The sequence below is a fragment of the Chelonia mydas genome, chromosome 6 (genome assembly GCF_015237465.2).
Source record: "Chelonia mydas isolate rCheMyd1 chromosome 6, rCheMyd1.pri.v2, whole genome shotgun sequence".
Lineage (NCBI taxonomy): Eukaryota > Metazoa > Chordata > Testudines > Cheloniidae > Chelonia > Chelonia mydas.
In genome coordinates this window covers 46,377,724-46,398,490 of record NC_051246.2, presented here as the reverse complement: position 1 = coordinate 46,398,490, position 20,767 = coordinate 46,377,724, and the positions used below count along the sequence as shown (strand labels likewise).

The 20,767-nt window shown below is 43.4% G+C and overlaps 1 protein-coding gene across 1 annotated transcript; it reads left to right on the top strand.

Moving 5' to 3' along the window:
- Positions 1-17,183: 17,183 nt before the first annotated feature.
- FIBIN (fin bud initiation factor homolog) lies at positions 17,184-20,379 on the top strand. Its single transcript, XM_037899932.2, has one exon. The coding sequence runs from the start codon at positions 17,820-17,822 to the stop codon at positions 18,456-18,458; it is 639 nt and encodes a 212-aa protein (XP_037755860.1). The 5' UTR covers positions 17,184-17,819; the 3' UTR covers positions 18,459-20,379.
- Positions 20,380-20,767: the final 388 nt, after the last annotated feature.

Here is a 20,767-nt window from a genome sequence, read left to right as displayed (position 1 = left end):
CAGATTCTGGTAAATCTGTGGTGGGACGTGAGCAAGGTGTTCGACTTCAGTAAGAGTACCAGAAATGAACACGTGTACTAAGAAATAACAGACAAGCTGGCAGTGTTGGTGATTCACCAGGCTGGTGACCAGTGCAAGGAGCAGATTAAGTGGCTCAAGAGCAACCACTGGAAAGCCAGGGATGAGAACCGCATCTCCGGGAGTACCCTTCCTCTCCCCGCCCTCCATCATCCTGCAACTTTTACAAGAACTTTGATTGGATGGTGTGTACCGTGCCAAGCACTGAGCCCCTAGCTGTTCACAATAGCCTGGTCAGCCGGGATGGTCACCTTCTGAATCTAGTGTAGGACCAGAGGGGCGCCAAGAGGCACCGGATCAGGCTAGCAAAGTGACTGGCACTCACATCAGTCCCCAAGGAGGATTTGCTGCTGGAGAAGCTGCAGCACATCATGGGTCCATAGTCGGAGGAATTGTGTGATGACCCCCCAGAAGAGCAGCCAGCCGTAGAGCTTGCAAAAGAGACAGAAGTAGCCCCAGTGCCTGGTAAGTGTTTGGCTCCATGTTTTTTGTTGTTAATATATGAATGGGAAGGATTTCTGGTTTATGATCCAATGCAATTTTTTTACAAGGCGTGGGTAGCAGTGTATATCTGCTAATGGCAGAATGTGTGCCAGCACCTTGGCCTCACCCCACCCCCCGCCACCACCACCACTTCCAAAATAGATACCAGGAAGCACAAACAATGGTTAAGCAAGCATTTAATGTTAAACTTTTACTAGATACTTTCACATTCTTCCAAAGATGTGATGGGGTGTTGAAAGTAAGAACCATATATTGCCTTCCCTTTTAGTTCACCACATCATATAGACTAGCTATGTCACAGCATAAAGAGCCTGCCTCCAAACAGAAAACTGTGGGGGGAAGGGGAAATGTAGTGCATGGGTGACTAAATCAATGTCTGAAATAAGACAGGGGATTGTATGCAGTCCAGACATATGCCAGAGAAGCGGGTCTAGATGTGCAGTTCTTTGAGAGTCTGTATTATTGTGTGTTTGTGTTTGCATATAGTCCATAAGTAGATGTAGTCAGAGCAGGCTGTATTGTAAGCCGTAGGGAGTCAGTAATCTATGTGGATGCTAAAGCAGCATCCTGCTGATTTCCCTCGTGAATTTTGACCCAATCACAGGTGCTGATACCTGCAAACGTTTGCTGAAGTAGGAACACCAAACCAGTAGTCACATTCTGGGGATGGGACACCAGCCTACTCCACCTGTTGCTCAGATGCCATAAGCTTGAACAGCTCTGTGATATGCATGGCTGTAGCTTGGAATAGAATGTCCCTTTGCCATTCAGGAACCTCATGGATTGTTATGTCCTCCACAATGTGGAATGCCTGAAAGGACTGAGAAACCTTAGGTAGTAAACCATGGCAACCTTCCATGCCTGGCTACAATGGTCTCCAATTTTTAAACATTTGTAAATTTCATCTTACCATTGTTGGTGCACTTTTTCACTCTGCTCGACCCAGTTGTGTCTGCAGAGCTTCTGGGAACTGAAGTGTTCCTAAGACTTTACTGAAGTGGAGATTTACAAATTATCATTTTTGGACTTGAGATTCCACAGGCTCTTTTCTCTGAGGATATACCAAACCTTTTTTGAAGCAGAGACAATAATGTACTGTTTGTCTGTTTTCAAGCCCTTTCACCTCTGCAGCCCAGCTACGCTGCAGCAGGAGTTTGATTTCAAACTGTCATGGAGTGGTCAAAGAGGAAGTGTTTCCCTGATGAACGTATGGTGGACATCCTGACAGGGCCAATACCAAAGTGAAAAGGATTCACAGCAAGTGGAAAGGCACAGACAGGCTGTAAAGTGCAAGGAGAGACTTACAACACAGTTTTTGGAGCAGGGATGTCACCTGAGGGAGGAAGACAGAGCGCAGCAGAAAGACCTGTTTGAGAAGCTGCTTGTGCTAATGGCCACAAGAATTCAGGTTCCTGCTCCACTCACACCACATCCTGAGTCCTGTCCACAGCACCATCTCCTGCAGACCAGAAACACATTGGACAATACCCTGGTGACCCATGCAACTGCGACTGAACACTAGATGGAGAACGCAACTGTACCCCCAGCAGTCCTCCACCCCCTGCGGTAGTGCCAAGCATATGCTAAACACGCTAGAAAGGGAACGGAGAACAGGGGGCCAGAGCACGCACAAAAGTAGGGAATTTATTTATCTGCACTAGCTTCACTGTTCAGTGTTTGTGTTATGGACTTTAGTTTATTACTGGTTTGAGTGTTCGTTTATTATTCGTATTTTAGTGCTGTGAGGGCAGCTGGTCTGCCTGTCAGTCTTTTAATAGTGTTTGTTTATAATACAGCCATGTTAACAAATAAAGGCTTTTATTTTATTATCATCATTGCATCACACGATATGTTTATTACAAAGAATAAAGATAAAGACACAATAGGGCACAACAGAAAAGTTGTATCCAAACACAACTTCTCAGTACATCTGTTCAAATAATCCATAATGAAAATCCACAATTTATGTCACACAAACCACCATTATTTTCCCCACCCCGTTCATTGTAAAGCAGTCATCTCATCCACAATCAACAGTTAGAATCATAGAATATCAGGGTTGGAAGGGACCTCAGGAGGTCATCTAGTCCAAGCCCCTGCTCAAAGGAGGACCAGTCCCCAACTAAATCATCCCAGCCAGGGCTTTTTCAAGCCTGACCTTAAAAACCTCTAAAGAAGGAGATTCCAGCACCTCCCTAGGTAACGCATTCCAGTGCTTCACCACCCTCCTAGTGAAAAAGTTTTTTCTAATATCCAGCCTAAACCTCCCCCACTGCAACTTGAGACCATTACTCCTTGTTCTGTCCTCTTCTACCACTGAGAACAGTCTAGATCCATCCTCTTTGGAACCCTCTTTCAGGTAGTTGAAAGCAGCTATCAAATCCACCCTCATTCTTCTCTGCTGCAGATTAAATAATCCCAGTTCCCTCAGCCTCGCCTCATAAATCATGTGCTCCAGCCCCCTAATCATTTTTGTTGCCCTCCCCTGGACTCTTTCCAATTTTTCCACATCCTTCTTGTAGTGTGGGGCCCAAAACTGGACACAGTACTCCAGATGAGGCCTCCCCAATGTCGAATAGAGGGGAACGATCATGTCCCTCAATCTGCTGGCAATGCTCCGACATCAGTTCATAACAATGACTCACCCCCGTTTGTCGGGCACAGAGACAGTACTTCATTGACTGTAAAAACTGCTGTACAAATACTACAGGGCACAAGGCTGGGACAGGAGACCCCCAGCAGTGCCAGCCTCCCACAGGGCCTCTAGGGGTATCTGAACTGGGGCTGGTACTAAAGGGCCCCACCACCCTGCCCTGGGGATTGGAGGAATTGCAGAGGGGCGGGGTGGTATCTGGACCCTGTTTGAGGCTAAGGCTGCCAACTCTACAGCTAGTCAGTTACAAAACATGTGTTTAGGTTCTGTGTGTGTGTGGTTGGGGTAGGGAGGGGTGGAACTTGAGCTGATCGTGCCAAAACAGCAACATTAACAAACTTCCTCAATGGGACTAAAGCACATGTTTAAAGTTAAGCATGTACTTCAATGTTTGCTGAAGTAGAGTGAGTGACTGCTGCTGGGAGCATCAGGGCTATCTGCTGCACACTCTCCCCTAGGGCACGCAGGCTGGAGCAGCCGTAATGTGATCCCAAAATAACCTAATCCTAAATTTGCCTATAAACCTTGTTTATTCCCATTTCTTTTCATAACATCCAATCACCTTTCTTTCAATTTCCTTTCTAGTTTGTGTGTATAGATTGGAGCAGGGACCCTGTCTTCATCTGTACCTTTAAAGCACCTAGCACACGGTTGGTGCTACACAAATAATAACCAGTAACTGTGAGTTTAGCCTGCAGGCTGTGAACAGTTGCAAGTTTTTGTGGGTGCAAAGGGTTCGAATGCAGTTTTACCAATCTGCCCATTGCACCCAATTTGGAAAAGTCCACAATGACTTAAGCAAGTCATGTTAAATACCAGTACCTAAGTCATGCTGTTATAGGTAGCAGAGGGCATGAATTCCCAATCAGTATTCTACACAAACCTCTGGGGCTGCAGAATAAACTCAGTGTTAGGACTGTTGAATGAAAGCACTGTATGTGCAGTCATTAAACTGTGGACTGGTCAAACGTGTGTATGAAAATAAATATAGAACTGGCTGGAAATACTGTTTCTTCACCTGCTTCTAAACCACTTATAGTGCAGAATTTTATGAGAATGTTTGTTAAAGTGAGAGATTTATTTACAAGGAAATATTGGTATATTTCAGTTGAAACCATATGTTTGGTTTTATACTATTCAATTACAAAATGTATCTAGTTTTAAACATAATGCACTCTAAAAACACCTAGAAATAAAATCCCAGAATGAATATATTTGGCTACAAAATGGACAGTTTCTAACTTTTAAAGACAGAACTGGGAGTTTAAGGGAATTTTACTCTGAAAGTTTTTTAATTTTCTTTATTTGCTGTATTGGGTAGTGATCTGAAAGACAGGAGGTTCAAATTGCAAAGTCAATAAGGTCCTAGGATATTTGTCACTATCTTCTCACCATTATAATGCAATTGATTTTATTTGCTACTGCATTGTGGCATTATGGAGTCTATAAATCCACTCAGATGATAAGAACACACCCTAGGCTGACCTGGGGAAGTACATATGAAAAGGAAAATACTGTGGACACTGTCAGGCTATAGCAAACATGACAAAGAAAATTCAATGTACCTGATTAGAGTAAACACTTAGGTACTCATTCTAGGTTCAAAACCAGGGACACTTAAGTGATTAGTGAAAAAAAACTGTAGGGTGACTGGCTAATCAATTAAAATTGTGTTATAAACTAATTTTTTCCTAATATTTTCAGCTCAGGGAGCCTTCCACCTACCACATCCACATAGGGGAGCAGGTAGCTTACTCAACAGGAAAGGCGGCAACAAAACTGAGGATTATATTGAATGAAAGCTATCAGGGCTGCAGAGGGACAAATTGACCTAAAAAAACCCCACTCATGTGGGCTGCATGCTTCAGAGAATTGGAATGTATGTGGTGGTGTCAAGACATTTCAGTTACATCAAATCCAGGACTTGGCAATTTATAAGGAGTAAAAGTGAACCAAAGAATTCTTTTATTTATTCTTCAGTACCTCCTCCATGAAACACAAAAAGGCAGAGATGTTAAATGTGCTTTCTTTTTAAATTCTCTTAGCATCAGTTTCTTAAATATGCTAGGCCAAATCTGGCTCTTGTTTATGCCTGTGTAAATCCAGAGTTAACCCACTGAAGTCAGTGGTATTACTCTGATTTCCCTCAGTGTAAATAAGAATACAATTTGGCCATCAGACTTGTTAGATCAGGGATGGGCAACCTTTTTGGCTCGAGGGCCACATCGGCATTGCGAAACTGTATGGAGGGCTGGGTAGGGAAAGCTGTGCCTCCCCAAACAGCTTGGCCCCCACCCCCTATCCACCCCCTCCCACTTCCCACCCCCTGACTGCCCCCCTCACAAGCTTGCCCCATCCAACCCTCCCTGCTCCTTGTCCCCTGACCGCCCCCTCTCGAGATCCCACCCCCATTCAACACCCCCCCACTCCCTGTCCCCTGCCTCCCCGCCCCCTCCCCACACCCACACCCCCGACAGGCCCCCCAGGACTCCCACACCTATCCAACCCCTCCGTTCCCTGTCTCCTGACCCCCTCCCAGAACCTCCGCCCCATTCAATCTCCCCCTGCTCCCTGTCCCCTGACTGCCCTGACCCCTATCCACACCCCTGCCCCCTGACAGCATCCCCCCCCGCCCCAGGACTCCCACGCCTATCCAACCGCCCCCTGCTCCCTGTTCCCTGAGTGTCCCCCCAGAACCTCCACCCCATCCAACCGCCCTCTGTTCCCTGACTGCCCCGGGGACCCCCTGCCCCTTATCCAACCTCCCAGCTCCCTTACCATGCCGCTCAGAGCAGCAGGAGCTCGCAGCCCCGCCGCCCAGGCTGCCAGGCAGGAGCGGCGCGCCAGCATGCTGGCAGCACAGCGCGCTGAGGCTGCGGGAAAGGGGGAACAGCAGGGGAGGGGCCAGGGGCTAGCCTCCCCAGCCAGGAGCTCAGGGGCTGGGCAGGATGGTCCCACGGGCCGGATGTGGCCCGCGGGCCGTAGTTTGCCCACCACTGTGTTCGATCTTTCACAGTGTTCTGTTCAAATTTCTTTCCAGCCTCTTCTCGGGCAGAACATGTCAAATTTTAAAATGTGTTGTTTTCTCCTGACCCCGGCCAAAAAAAACCCTCTTGATACTACATACATCCAGTGAAATGTATTTCTGCAGCACTTGGTGCACAGTTTGCTAGGGAGAAAAAAAAGCCAAGATCAGTATTATAACTTCCACTTGTTCCCTTGAGGAGGTAAATAGGACTAATTGCAAGAATCGTGTGTCGCATTATATACCATTATCCCTTAAGAAGGAACATTCTATAGGCAGTTTACTGACAAACTGTGGGTAATCATTGGTGTACTGGTTTTGACTGGAAAACACTTATCCTACATAAATTAAATATGGATATAAAATAATATGAAATCTATTCAAAACTATGGTACATATAAAAAATTGTCGATTTACGGGCTACTCCATTGGGGTGTCATAGGCTATGTTGGCAAAGTCTCTGCTGCAGTGTCACATTGGAGTAGGAATCAGTGAATATGGACAGGGCCAGCAGGGCCGGCCCACAACATTTTGGCCCCACAGGCGGGGAGCTCAAATGAAGCCCCCATGGCCCCTCACTTGGGCCAAAACTTTGAAAGGTCTCAATTCTGCCTTCTTCCTGTTCTACTCCTCTCATGCTATTGCTCTGCTATATACCCCAATAAAGGAGAACTAACAACTTAAAATGCCTTGTTCAAAAATTTTAAGTAACACTTAACTTTCAAATGCCTGAACAGCAAACGTAACTTTTCTTGTCTGCACAGTAAACATTGGCATTTTTATCTGTTTGAATAATCAAAGTAGTGCTTTCCGTGCCTTCTTTGTTGCAAAGATTTGAACTGCTTCCTGAAGGTCCACAGTCTGGGCCAGCTCATTCTCCGTTGATATGGTTCCAAGTCCGACCAGCCTCTCCTGTGTCATTGTGGAGCGTAGATGTGTTTTTATTAACTTCAGCTTGGAGAAGCTGCATTCTCCACTGGCAACTGTTATAGGAAGTGTTAGAAGTATGCGCAGAGCAACAAGAGTATTTGGAAAGAGGGTGGTCATCTTATTTGTGCACATATATTCCAGAACAGCCTTTTGAGTTGATCCTGCTGAAATGTATCTTGAAAGGGCTTTCAGTTCATCATCTAAATCACTTGCATCAATATCATGCATGTCATCATGTGTCAACACTGTCTCTAGTGCCCAGCATTGCTAGTGTAGGTCTTCTTCAAGTATAGTGAGGAGTTTTGGAAATCATACATCCCAAATATATTGCTGTGTTCCTTGAGCTGCATGAAATGTTCTTCAACTGACTGTATTGCACAATCTAGCACCTGGTTAAAGAAGTTGTCAAGGTTCCTTCCCCACTCTGAACGCTAGGATATAGAGGTGTGGGGACCTGCATGAAAAACCTCCTAAGCTTATCTTTACCAGCTTAGGTCAAAACTTCCCCAAGGTACAAAATATTCCACCCTTTGTCCTTGGATTGGCCGCTACCACCACCAAACAAATATTGGTTACTGGGGAAGAGCTGTTTGGAAACGTCTTTCCCCCCAAAATACTTCCCAAAACCTTGCACCCCACTTCCTGGACAAGGTTTGGTAAAAAGCCTCACCAATTTGCCTAGGTGACTACAGACCCAGACCCTTGGATCTTAAGAACAATGAAAAAGCATTCAGTTTTCTTACAAGAAGACTTTTAATAGAAATAGAAGTAAATAGAAGTAAAGAAATACCCCCTGTAAAATCAGGATGGTAGATACCTTACAGGGTAATTAGATTCAAAACATAGAGAATCCCTCTAGGCAAAACCTTAAGTTACAAAAAAGATACACAGACAGAAATAGTTATTCTATTCAGCACAATTCTTTTCTCAGCCATTTAAAGAAATCATAATCTAACACGTACCTAGCTAGATTACTTACTAAAAGTTCTAAGACTCCATTCCTGGTCTATCCCCGGCAAAAGCAGCATAAAGACAGACAGAGACCCTTTGTTTCTCTCCCTCCTCCCAGCTTTTGAAAGTATCTTGTCTCCTCATTGGTCATTTTGGTCAGGTGCCAGCGAGGTTACCTTTAGCTTCTTAACCCTTTACAGGTGAGAGGAGCTTTCCCCTGGCCAGGAGGGATTTCAAAGGGGTTTACCCTTCCCTTTATATTTATGACAGAAGTCAACTTTGAATTGTTGTTTGGGGTCTCTTATGGGATTATCCCATGCCACATAATCAAAATGTCATCTTCTTCGGTGACTCTTGTATTCCTGAATGGGTGGGAAAATAGCTTCAGTGTGAAGTTCCTCTGCCAACTTCTGTGAATTCTTCAGAAGGTTTTGAAATCCCTCATCTGACCAGTAAGACTTTGTCCAGTTGTTCCATTGCTCCAGATATATCAGGGTCAACACCTTGGTGTCTCTTGCTTACAACATTTATTTCAAACAGTATGTCATGCCACAGCACTAAGCCACACAGAAATTTGAAGTTATGTATGTTTCTGATGATTCCATTTCCCTCTGCCACTGTTCTCCCACGAACAGTTCCTGTCATAGCATTATCCTCCATAAAGGCAACTATGGCATCATCTGTCTTCCCAATTTGGTGTTTGGTAGGCTTTATCACCTCCACTCGACTTTCCCATCATGTGGCACTCAGTGGTTTCAGTGTCAGAGAGGATGTTCCCAGATGTTGCTTCAAAATTTGCCATCGATGAGTTGATGCAGAGAAAAATACATAGATGCTTTGAATTACATTAAAAAATTCAGCAGCCTCACTAGAAACTGATGCTGCATCACTGACCACCAAGTTCAATGAATGGAACTGCATCAGACAAAAAAAGCTTGAGGGTTTAACTCTCGGATCCGTGTCTGCACTCCTCTGTTCTTTCCTCTCATGTTGGCACCATTATCATAGCCCTGACCTCTCATGTCAGCTATTTAAGTATCTTCCAGCTTTTTAAGAAGCACATTTGTCATACCAGCTCCTGTAGTATCATCAATGTCAATAAATTCTAGAAAATGCTCTCTGACAGTCACCAGTGCAGGGACATTTTCACTAGGCTCTGTTGTTGTTACAAAACGCACCATTAAAGTCATTTGTTCCATATGGCTGATGTCAGGTATGCAGTCCAGAGTAACAGAGTAATATCTTGCTGATTTCAGATCTGCCACAATCTTCTGTTTGACTTTTGTTGCCAGTAACTTGTTGATCTCACTTTGAATTGTTTTTCCACGGTAGTGGTATGTGTACATTTCTTGGGTGGTGACTCTTCTTAGATGCTCCTGGAGTATAGCATCAAACTGAGCCATCAGTGCCACAATTTTAAGGAAGGTTTCAGGGTAGCAGCCATGTTAGTCTGCATCTGCAAAAAGAACAGGAGTAATTGTGGCACCTTAGAGACTAATACAGCTGATCTGAAGTGCCACGCAGTGCTAGGTTTTGGGTAGCAAGCATTCTCACAATGGCAATGAGCCTTTTCAGAACATTTTGCCAATAAAGAGACTCTGGTGCAATCTTCTCTTGATGCGTGTAATCTATGGTGGCCTTTAACCTTAGTCTCATCTCAAGTTCTTTCCACCTATGGAATGCTCTCTGGTGATTTGCTGCCTTCTCATGGCATGCCAGATTTCTAGCCAGATTTTTCCAGTCCTTTGTTCCTGTAGAACCCAATGTGGCTGGAACATTAGACTGGAAGAGTTTGCAACAAAAACAGTATGCAGCATTCTGGGCTTTTGAGTACATAAGTCATGGCCTTTCTACTTTGTCACCACTGGGGATTTCACGCCAGTAATGTGTTGGATGGAAACTTCTATTTTCATTGTCTTTGGGGAACATGAAGTTTTTCACTTGCTGTGGCCCATGCAGTACAAGGAAGTCCTTCAGGCTACTGCTCAAGTGGGTCCACAGTCCTGGATCATCTAGACTTAAGGAACTAAACTCAGCAGCAGCTGTTTCTTGCGCCTCCACCACAATCTTCTCTGATCTACATTTCTTTAGGAATGTGCATAGTTACATCCATTTGAGATGGAGATATGGAGGCTGCAGTAACTGCCGGTCACCTCATGGTAAGGCCAGCCCTGATGGCCAGACCTAGAACAATGAAATATTATGTATAATGTGCTAAGTACTTCTCTACCCTTCACTATTTGGGACAGTCAAGTATGTAACCCTGTAATTAGATTAATTTCTACATAACACTTTCAGGTTATCTTTAACTTGTCAGATGTTTCCAATCCATGGTATGAATCTCAGGGCAGAATTTGCAGCCTAGTGGCTTCATAAAATCCTGAGGCCAAATTCCACTAGACTCAGTGGAGTTACACCAGAGTCAAATTGGCACATAGTAGAGAATTTGCCTATCAGAAATGTTTGGTATTCAAAAGTCAACTTCAGGTAATAAAATGACCCCCTACAAAAGACATCTTTGCACAGCAGAATGACTTCTGCAAAGGATGTTTCCAAAACGTTTCAACATTCTAATAAAAAGGTGCAAGAAAAAAGCAAATGTCTATCTCATCTTGTCTTGTCTATCTCATCAAGGTTAAGGATGGGATTTTCAAAAGTGCCTAAGTGAGATGGACACCTAAATCCCACCGAACATCAATGGACATTGGGTGCCTAACTCACCTAGGTGCTATTAAAAATCTCACCTGAGTGTTTACATTCTGTGCAAAGCTGCCGATGGCGTATCACGACTGGTGGTGCCTAGGAATACGACTGTGCTTGTGCAAGTACTTCTAAATTGATCTCGCCGACGGTTACATAATTAAAGTTCAGAATGAAACTGTCTCTAGCTCTAGTAACTGAAGTGTACATTGCAGCCCATAATATTATTCCTGTGTATTACTTTGGTATGCAATATGTGCTAAGGGCTATGCAGACAAATAGGAGGACACAGTCTTTGCCTCAAAGCATTTGCAGTCTGAAACTAAAAACAGAACCTAACTGGCTGGGAGTTCATTAGATCTGGCAATACTCTCTCCACCCTATTTTGTAAGGTAGCCGATAACAATCTCCTATGTGGAGCAAAGCAAATAATGGATTTTTCACTTTGGGGGCCAAAGGAGGGAGAGGGTGAAATCAGTTCAATTTGAACCGAAACTTTTTTATTTTATTTTTTGGCTTTTTCTCACAGAAACAAAAAACAACCAAAGTCATTTCCAGTCAAACAAAATGTTTTGTTCAACCCAAAACTCTTTTTTCTTGTTTTGCTTTGTTTGTTTCATTTCAGACTGCTGTTCAGGGTTTTCGCCCTTTTTTAATGAGCTCAATTTCAGAATGAAATGCTGTCTCAAAAGGAAACGTTAAAATGTTTCCTTTCAGAAGGTGTCGAAACGACGTGTTTTGCCAATCCCAGGAAAAAAATCAGGTTGGTGGGTTTGGTTTTTTTGCCAAAACAATTTCACTAAATTCAATTTGAATCCGCAAAGAATGTTGGTGCCCCCAAATATGCACTTACTATTTGCCACACACACAAAAATGCCCTGCTGTAATCCTATAGCCATTTATGAGACACCAGCGAGTCATGTGTAACCGTCAGTAACAGGATCCTTTAGTTCTTATTTGCTTTGGCACCCTCTGCCTGCAGAAAGCAGTTCTGGGCATTTTAAGTAGAGTAGGGATACACCTCTGTTCACACTGGGAAAAGAAGTATTACCGTGTCGTATACTATCATGTAACAGTGGCAGAGTGCTGGGATAGGTTATAAATAGCTTGTCAAAATAATGCTAGACCTGTACTGTTAATGTGACCATTAAATATTTAGGTAAGGATCTTCAGAATGATTTAGGTGTAGCTTGTGAATTGCTCTAATTTATATTGACTTTGACAGAATATTGTGCTTGTATAAAATGATCTTTAGAAACTCCTCACTCAGGTTAGTATCTTGTCAATAGGGCTGATGCATGTATCATTTTGTAAAATAGTGACCATGCTCTTATTTAATTTAACCCAGTGCTCTTTATGGCAGATAACAAGTTTTAGCTCCATAGAAGAGAAGGTAAAAGGTAGCACTTTCTTCCAGGTTCCTTCCTGTTAGTACCAGCAGGACTTAATATTAAAGAGAGAAGATAAATGCAGAAACTCAGACCAGCAATTGTTAGAAACCAAGACTAGTGGGGGATAAAAACTTATGTTGCAAATGCCTCTCTAACCTGCTGCTATTTGGTGCATTCAGCATGGAACCCTACAATAAGAAAACATACACACCTACTCGCTGGTTCCTTTAAAACAAGTTGTCTTTATATATAGCTGTATAACAGTTCATGGCAGAATAGCAGCCAGTAGTCAGAAAAAAATTGTCAAGCTTTCTCCATATTTCTCTTATTTAAAATTCCTAAGTTCACTAAAGGTTTTAGGTCCCTAAAGCCTGTAGGGCCTTTAGGACCTTACAGCATGCGTCTGTTCTCAAAAGACTGGTTGTTTACACCCAAGACCTTCTGATGCTGCAAGGGCGTCCCTGTCAGGTTGCCATGACCCAGGGAGAACTCAGCCACTGCAAATAGCAACATTCTTTTTTCTCATTGGAGCCAAGTACTGAAATGAAACTCTGCTTTAAATAAAAGTAACAGGAGCCCAATTCCACCCTCAGACAAATATAACTCCCATCAGCTTCAGTGGCAGTTGTATTAGCGCAAAACTGGGCATTGATTTCAATGGTATTGCATGGGGAGTCAGGGCAGAATTTGCCCAGGAGATCAGATTCTGCTCTAATTTACAAAGTTGTAAACCCAATATGACTGGATAGTAAAAGGACAATATCAGTTTGTTTGTTTTTTTACTTGCTTGTAATTCTATCATACAGAAGGAACTGAAGACAGTTTGGATAGGCACATGGGGGTAAATCGTGGACCCAGTGAAGTCAATGAGTGTTCCCATTAACTTCAATGTAGCCAGGATTTCACCCACAATCTTCATGCGAGCATACCACAGAGAAAAGCTGCTCCGTGGATGGACCCAGAAATTGCACAGAGCTCACACACGATGACTTTTGTGAGGTCCCTGAAGGGAAGGAAACATATGCAAAGACACTGCTCCCTCATCTAGTGCTTTTGAGGTATTATTATTTCACTTCACTGCCCTCTGAGCCCCACAGCAGAGGAGAGCATCTGGGCCTTTGCCTTTAGGATTTCGGTTTGTGTCACAGAATTTCATGACTGTGCTCTGTCCATGCTTTGGTGTTGCTGCTACTCTGAATTGTGACAGGAAAACACTGAAACTGGAACTCAGGTCTTGGTAGATAAGTAAAGCAGCGGCAGGATATTATTTTCAACTATCTTGTTTTAAAATCTTATTTGTCATTGTTAATGTTTTCAGTTTAAACATGTATAGTGGTGGTGGTTTGGAATTTTTATGTCATTTTAAAATGTATGTATTTTAGAAAAGCTCTTCAGTTCATCTTTAAGGCATTTGCCTTCTTTACCATGGAATTCTGGAAGAGACAATGTCCATCCCTGCAAAGTAGTATTCTTCCTGACAGGATGGGCATAGATATTTTATAATTTGAGAACTACTTTAATTGCATTCTCGATCAAAAACTAGGCTGCTGTTGTGTCCCAGGTCAGAACCATGTAGATGTTGCCTCTAATAACGTAGCTGCCTGTCTTATTACAGCAAGCTTTGGCTTTTATTCAGGCTTCAGCTATTGAGTCATCGAAGTAACAGAGCCTGTCTCATCATCTTCCTACAGAAGCAGGCATTCCAAAAGTATACCATAGGGAGCAGAGTAGTATTTTGATTTAGTAGTATTTAATTAAGAGCTTGGACAATACATATAAGATTGAAAATAGTCAGGGACTGAGAAACCAGCAAATGCAACACTGGCAACTGAACTGAAAAGGAAGCACTTACTCTTCTACAAACAAAGAATGCAAAAACGCTGCTAAAATTCCGGGATATTTTCAAGGTCTTAATATATGCAGAGAGTGGAGCAACAACAGTACTAAAAGTGAGTCTTTTGCCTGCCTCTGTAATAGCAAAAGCACCTGCATGCTGTCCAAGCTATAGTGAAGTGATTTACAGCACTGTGTTTCTGGAAAGATAGATAGAAAGCAGAGCCCACCTTAACACAAATATCAGCCAAACTCATAGACTGGCCATGACACTTGTTTGGAAGGAGACCTATGCAGATAAAGTGCTATGTGTGGCAGAAAGAATTGGGAACCAACGAGAATTTGAAGTGAAACAAGAGCATCCCAGGAAGGAGGCTGTTTGAGGCAGCCCCTGCGAGCAAGCACCAACCAAAGGAAGGCTGCCAAGCAAGCTTAGATGAATAAGCTTTAAAACTTTTACAAACACCCAAGGCATAAAAGTTCAGACCAGCCCACTCTGTGTGATATGACAGTTTTCTAAACTTAATCACAAATTTAAGCATTAAAATGTTTCCAAGTGTGTAGGTATTTTGGTTGGTTGGCTGTTTTGTATAGGGCTTTTAGCAATGCAAAATACATTGATTAAAATTAAGGGCCTGATTCTGAACCCCTTACTCACTTTGAAGTACATATGCAAGTTGTCCTAATTGAGTGTACTGGGATGGCTGGTGTGAGTAAGTACTACTCAAGGTGCATGAGGGGTTGCAAATATTATCCGAGTTATATTGGTTGGCTGGTTTTGTTTGTTTGTTTGCCTTGGGCCCAGCAAAGCACTTAAAAGCATGTGCTTAAATCCCATTAAAGTCAATGGGATTTAAGTAATAAGGGTGAGATCCCTGAAGAGCCTTAGGCATTGCAATGCTAAGCCTCATAATGACTGCTCCACTGTGGTTAAATATTGAAATAGTTAATGGGCCAGAGAGGAAATGGGAGAATGCGTGAGAATGACTCTGTAGTGAGCGTGCTAGCCCCTAAGCTAAAAGTTGTAGGATGAACACCACCAGCTCCTGGATACTGAGAGAGACCCAATCTGGTAGGCAGCCTCTGAGCACACCTACCAGATCAGGCCCTGCATGCGAGTTAAGTGGGTGAATGCCTGTCTTCCCCAGGTTTGTGAGTCACTCTAAGGCTTAGGCATGAGAGATGTATCCAGGAGCCCAGAGGGAGGCACCAGCGCACATGCCTACAGGCAGACACACAGGTGCCCAGGGAACTTTTATGGCAAAAAATTAGACAGAGTGAGTTTGGGCATCTACAGGTTTCGGTGGGAGTTTTGTGGATCAAAGTGGAGACTAAACTGGGATATAGGTCCCTAAGCTCGAGACTTAGGTGACTAAGTACGTTTGTGGATCTGGGCCTAAATGACCAAAATAGTGATGAGAAATGCAGAGGGCCCAATACAACTCCCAGTTCAGTCAATGGGAGCTAGATCAGGTCCTAAGTGCCTTAGAACCTTATAATATGCGGAAAGGTTCAACACTGGTCTATAGCTGAAACATTTATGTCAAAGGGACCACCTTAACATTAATGAAAGCCTTCTTTAGGCAAAGCTCTCATGAATTCCAATGGAAGTTTGCCTGCCTAGAAGTGCAATAAAAATGGTGCAAAGAGAGTTGGGGCAATTCCAGAGCGTATATATGCTGAATTTCTTCTTACCTTATTCTTAGCTTGAGACTTCTACTGACAATTAAAAGCTGGTTACACACTAGCCACCATCCCCAGTAACCCAACTGCTGAAACCAGCCAGAATAGTGATTGATAAAAAAAAATCAAAATGTGTATTTTTGCCCCTAGAAGACAAATATAACTGTATTTTTCATAACTTTTTCCAAAAATACACCCAGCTTTTCATACAAAAACAGATCATCTTGAACACTGTGTGCAGATGTGGCTGCCCCATCTCAAAAAAGTTATATTGGAATTGGAAAAGATTCAGAAAAGGGCAACAAAAATGATAAGGGGTATGGAACAGCTTCCATATGAGGAGGATTAATAAGCCTGGGACTTTTCAGCTTGGAAAAGAGATGACTAAGGGGGGATCTGATAGAGGTCTATAAAATCATGACTAGGGTGGAGACAGTAAATAAGGAAGTGTTATTTACTCCTTCTCATAACACAAGAACTAGGGGTCACCAAATGAAATTAATAGGCAGCAGGTTTAAAACAAACAAAATGAAGTATTTCTTTACACAACACACAGTCAACTTATGGAACTCTTTGCCAGAGGATGTAGTGAAGGCCAAAACTAGAATGGGGTTCAAAAAAGAACTAGATACATTCATGGAAGATAGGTCCCTCAGTGGCTACTAGCCAGGATGGGAAGGGATGGTGTCCCTCACTTCTGTTTGCCAGATGCTGGGAATCGGAGACAAGGAATGGATCACTTGATAATTACCTGTTCTGTTCATTCCCTCCGAAGCACCTGGCATTGACCACTGTCGGAAGACAGGATACTGGGCTGGACGGACCTTTGGTCTGACCCAGTATAGCCATCCTTATATTCTTATGTTGCCTGATAAGATGAAATTTCATTTTCAGCTTTAACCTAGAAAGTTTTATCATATTAAAGCTTTATTCTATATTAAAGCTATATTAAAGCTTTATTCTATATCCTTTATTTTCTCTTTCCTGTTATCAGTGACTAACTGTGTGCTTTGAAAGAATAAATATCTTCTTTTTATCTTTCCAGACCTCTCATCCTTGTATTTATTTTTCCACACCTTGAAGCCTATATGGAACTATAGTGAAACACTTTAAAAAATACTATGATTGCTCAATTTTTAAAGGGTGGGAAGGGCATAGCCTATTTTCTACCTTCAATAATCAAGTCTGTTAACTTCTTACTTAAAAGGAAGCACATAAAACACTGCTGTTTCTGCAAATGACTGTGTTCAAGAAATGTTAATTACAGAGATTGTAAGGGAGAAGATGCTAGTTAAGTAGGAAATCTTTTTTGGTATTTCTGTCTGATCTTTTCAAACTAATATATTCACTGCTGCCAAAACATTGACTTGTTAAATGACTGGTGACACTTTTCCCTTTCAACCCCTTATTTACTTTTTCAACACAAATCGGTAGTGGCAGATCTTTATGGACCCACACGTAGGCATGGTACTGTAGCTTTAATAAGGGAGTCCTATTGTAAGGACTCTTTCCAAACTCGCTTCTTGGCTTTTTAAGTGACGGAACCGTGGTGTAATTTGAGAGCAGAGAGATCCTAGGGATAGCATTAGCCAAAAGCAAAGCTCCACATTGCCAGTCCAGATGTGAAAGAATAGTAGCAAAGGTCTCCGGAGCCCCAGACCGAGCTATCTGATCTCAGCCTTCCTCTGCACCCCCTCGGCTTTGCTACATTTCCTCGGCAAGAGAAAAGAGGGGGAAGAGGGGGGGAGAAGAAAATCACCAAGTTTTGGTTGAGACCTGGAAGAGGGGCGGGGGCTGGGATCCCCGACGTAAGTCCGGGCAGTAGGGGATCTTCCAGAGGATCTCCTCTGGCTTGGGAGCCCTGGATGCAACTGGGAGCCAAGTCAGTGCCTTTAATGAAGCATGCTGAGTCTGTGAGGAGTGGCTGGAGGAAGCGGACTGCCTTAGCTGCCGCGGCTCCCTAAGCTGCCCTGATCAGGGGGGTAGCCGGGCAGGGTCGTGTGCGCCTGTTTGCTCCCGCCGATCCCTCTGCGCCCCTTCCGAGCCCCTGTGGCTCACTCCCGCCCCCGGGATGCTGGGGCTGCGCTTGCTGTGGGTCAGCTGCCTGGGCAGCCTGTGCCGAGGCTATTTCGACGGTCCCCTGCACCCGGAGATGTCCAACGGGACCCTGCACCACTACTTCGTGCCGGACGGCGACTACGAGGAGAACGACGACCCGGAGAAGTGCCAGCTGCTCTTCAGGGTGAGCGAGCACCGGCGCTGCAGCCCGGGCGGGGAGCAGGGGCCGGCGGGCGGCTGGCCCAGCCTCACCCTGCGGGACGAGTTCACCATCCTGGGCCGGCAGGTGGAGGACGCGGGCCGGGTGCTGGAGGGCATCAGCAGGAGCATCTCGTACGACCTGGACGGGGAGGAGAGCTACGGCAAGTACCTGCGCAGGGAGTCCCACCAGATCAGCGACGCCTACTCCAACTCCGACAAGTCCCTGGCCGAGCTGGAGAGCAAGTTCCGGCAGGGCCAGGAGCACGAGAGCAAGGAGGAGAGCCGCCTCAATGATGACTTCCTGGCCATGCTCGTCCACACCCGGGCCCTGCTCAAGGAGACCCTGGACATCTCCGCGGGGCTCCGGGATAAGTACGAGCTGCTCTCCTTAACCATCAGGAGCCACGACGCCAGGCTGGCCAGGCTCAGGAACGAGTATCTCAAAGGGTGACTCCCCGGGGCAGCAGAGACCTGGGCGTTGGGTTGGGAAACAGCTTCTCGTGGGGGCTACTAGGAGCAGTGGGCACAACGCTGGGAGTCCCACCTGCGGGCTTCTCCTTGGAGCGGAAGTGACATTGACAAAACCAAGCCAAACCTACAAGCCTAGCGTCACCTCGGTGCCCATCATGGCGAGGGGGACTCTGCTTTTCGCCATGCTCTTTGCATTCAACCCTGGGCCTCTCCGTGCCACAAAGTATAGGACCCAGCTACAAGGCAGTGGAGAATCAGGCACATTGGTGAGCATTTGCTGGCAGGACTTGTCCCAGTGAAGTCCTGGAGGTAACTGCTCAGCACCAACAAGAAGGGGGCAGTCGGGCCCTGGATAGTGCCCAACATTCAGATCAGCACAAAGTGGGGGATTTTCCCCCCAATAAAATCTTTTTTATATTAATAGAGAAAAAAATTAAAAGCAAATATCATCAGTTAATGGGGCGATTTAGCACATTGCTATGACAGTGTTATTAAAGGGTAAATGTCATGGGCCTGCTACTCTAGTTGCCTTCCACGTCTGTCCTCACTCAACACCTATGCAAAGTAAGTATAAAATGCTGCCACAGGGCCAGAGTCTGCCACCTTTACTGATGGTACCTTGTTCCACAAGAAGCTCTGTTGATTTCAAAATAATAAGCTTACTTATAGAGTAAAGTGCTACTCAATAGAAGTAAAGGTGCTGTAACCTGTCCTTTGCTAGCATTTTACAGGGACTTTGCATAAGTGTAAAATGGCTGCACAAGGTACCAAACAGCAGAGGATCAGGCCTTGTTTTTTTCAAAGTAGGTCCTAATTGCAGTTTAATAACAGGTGGAGTGTGTTCTGAAGTTCTGTAGATTTTATTATGTATCTCCCACTAACACACAACTTTCTTTCTGGGACTGTATTTATTAGATTTGATTTCTGGTTTTTTTTTTTTTAAGGTATGGGTTGTAAATTGTAAACAAATAGCACGTGTATATGAAGCTGAAGTTTACAGGTATGTTTAAATTAAGTGTCCCAATATTTAAAAAAAAAACCCTCTGTATTATATTGTGCATCTCTGATTACAATAAAGTAACTTTGTCATGTTAGATTTTCTACCATTAGTTAATATGCCATCTTTTCCAACTACATTCTTGATTCAACCACCATAAACATGGACAAAATAAGGTACTTTTTTGGATCCATATTCAAATGCATATGTACTGGACTATGGATCTCTTGAATTGCTTTCGTTTTCTTGTTTTGATTTTTTTTTACTCATTCAAACATATGACCTCTGGCCTGCCAGTAAATCCTTAGCTTTCTTGGTTTGTTAACAGCACATATATTCTGCTTATGTAAAATATTGTTCTGCTAAATAATTTAAAGCTGTGATTTTCATTTCTGTTTTGATAGAAGAAAACCATTCTGGCAAACCTTGTACTCTTTAAAGCTTGCTTATATGTGACTCTAAGTTATCAAACCCCAAGAGCCAGCTGAAAAGGCATTTGAGATTCAGATCCTGCAAAAACTTATGGACGTGAGTAACTTTAAATACGAAATAGAAAGCAGAAATAAGCACTACTGCCAGTAGTGTTTGTAGTATTAGACCCTCGACTTTTAGAGTCTTATTTTTCTAAACCCGATAAAAATCATTGTCTTGGAACAGACAAAACTTTTATTTGTTGTTACCTCTGTACTTTTGCTAGCTAATCTGTTATTAAAAATTATTTGTGCTCCTAGACAATAGCAAAAGTGCCTAGCAGGTTTTTGCATTACGGTTAAATCTTTATTACCATCACTGTTTAATGAATTGGGTGGAATATTAGCTACTGCAATACTGGTACTGCAGGCAGGATCACTGTTGGGATGAAAATAAGAATTGATCATTTGTTTTTTTAATAAATATTTGAACACAAAATTGAAGCACACATTTTCTTTTATGGTTCTATATGAGTCTAATTTTAATCACAAGGTTGTCAAACATATCTTTTCAGCAAAACTGCTGGAATATGAAGTGCCTACCTAGTGAGAACTTGCCTTTTACTGAAAAATGTAAAATTATTCAGCACACAACTGCTCAATGCAAGTAATGCTACAGCAGATTTTTTTGCGCTCACAACCATTAAAAAATCAACATATGGAACTTGCAACTTTATGGAGTTGCAACAAAAGTTGTTTTGTAAACATGTACAATTCTGCCATCCATACTCGTATTTAGCAATACCTTACTCTACAACTAGTCCATTGGTAAATTATTCAGAAGTGCTCAGTCAGGGACAGATTTTCAAAGGTATTTAGACA

What these genes read in the sequence shown, in the direction of transcription:
- FIBIN (XM_037899932.2), top strand. Translation starts at nt 17,820, where the DNA reads ATGCTGGGGCTGCGCTTGCTGTGGGTCAGCTGCCTGGGCAGCCTGTGC.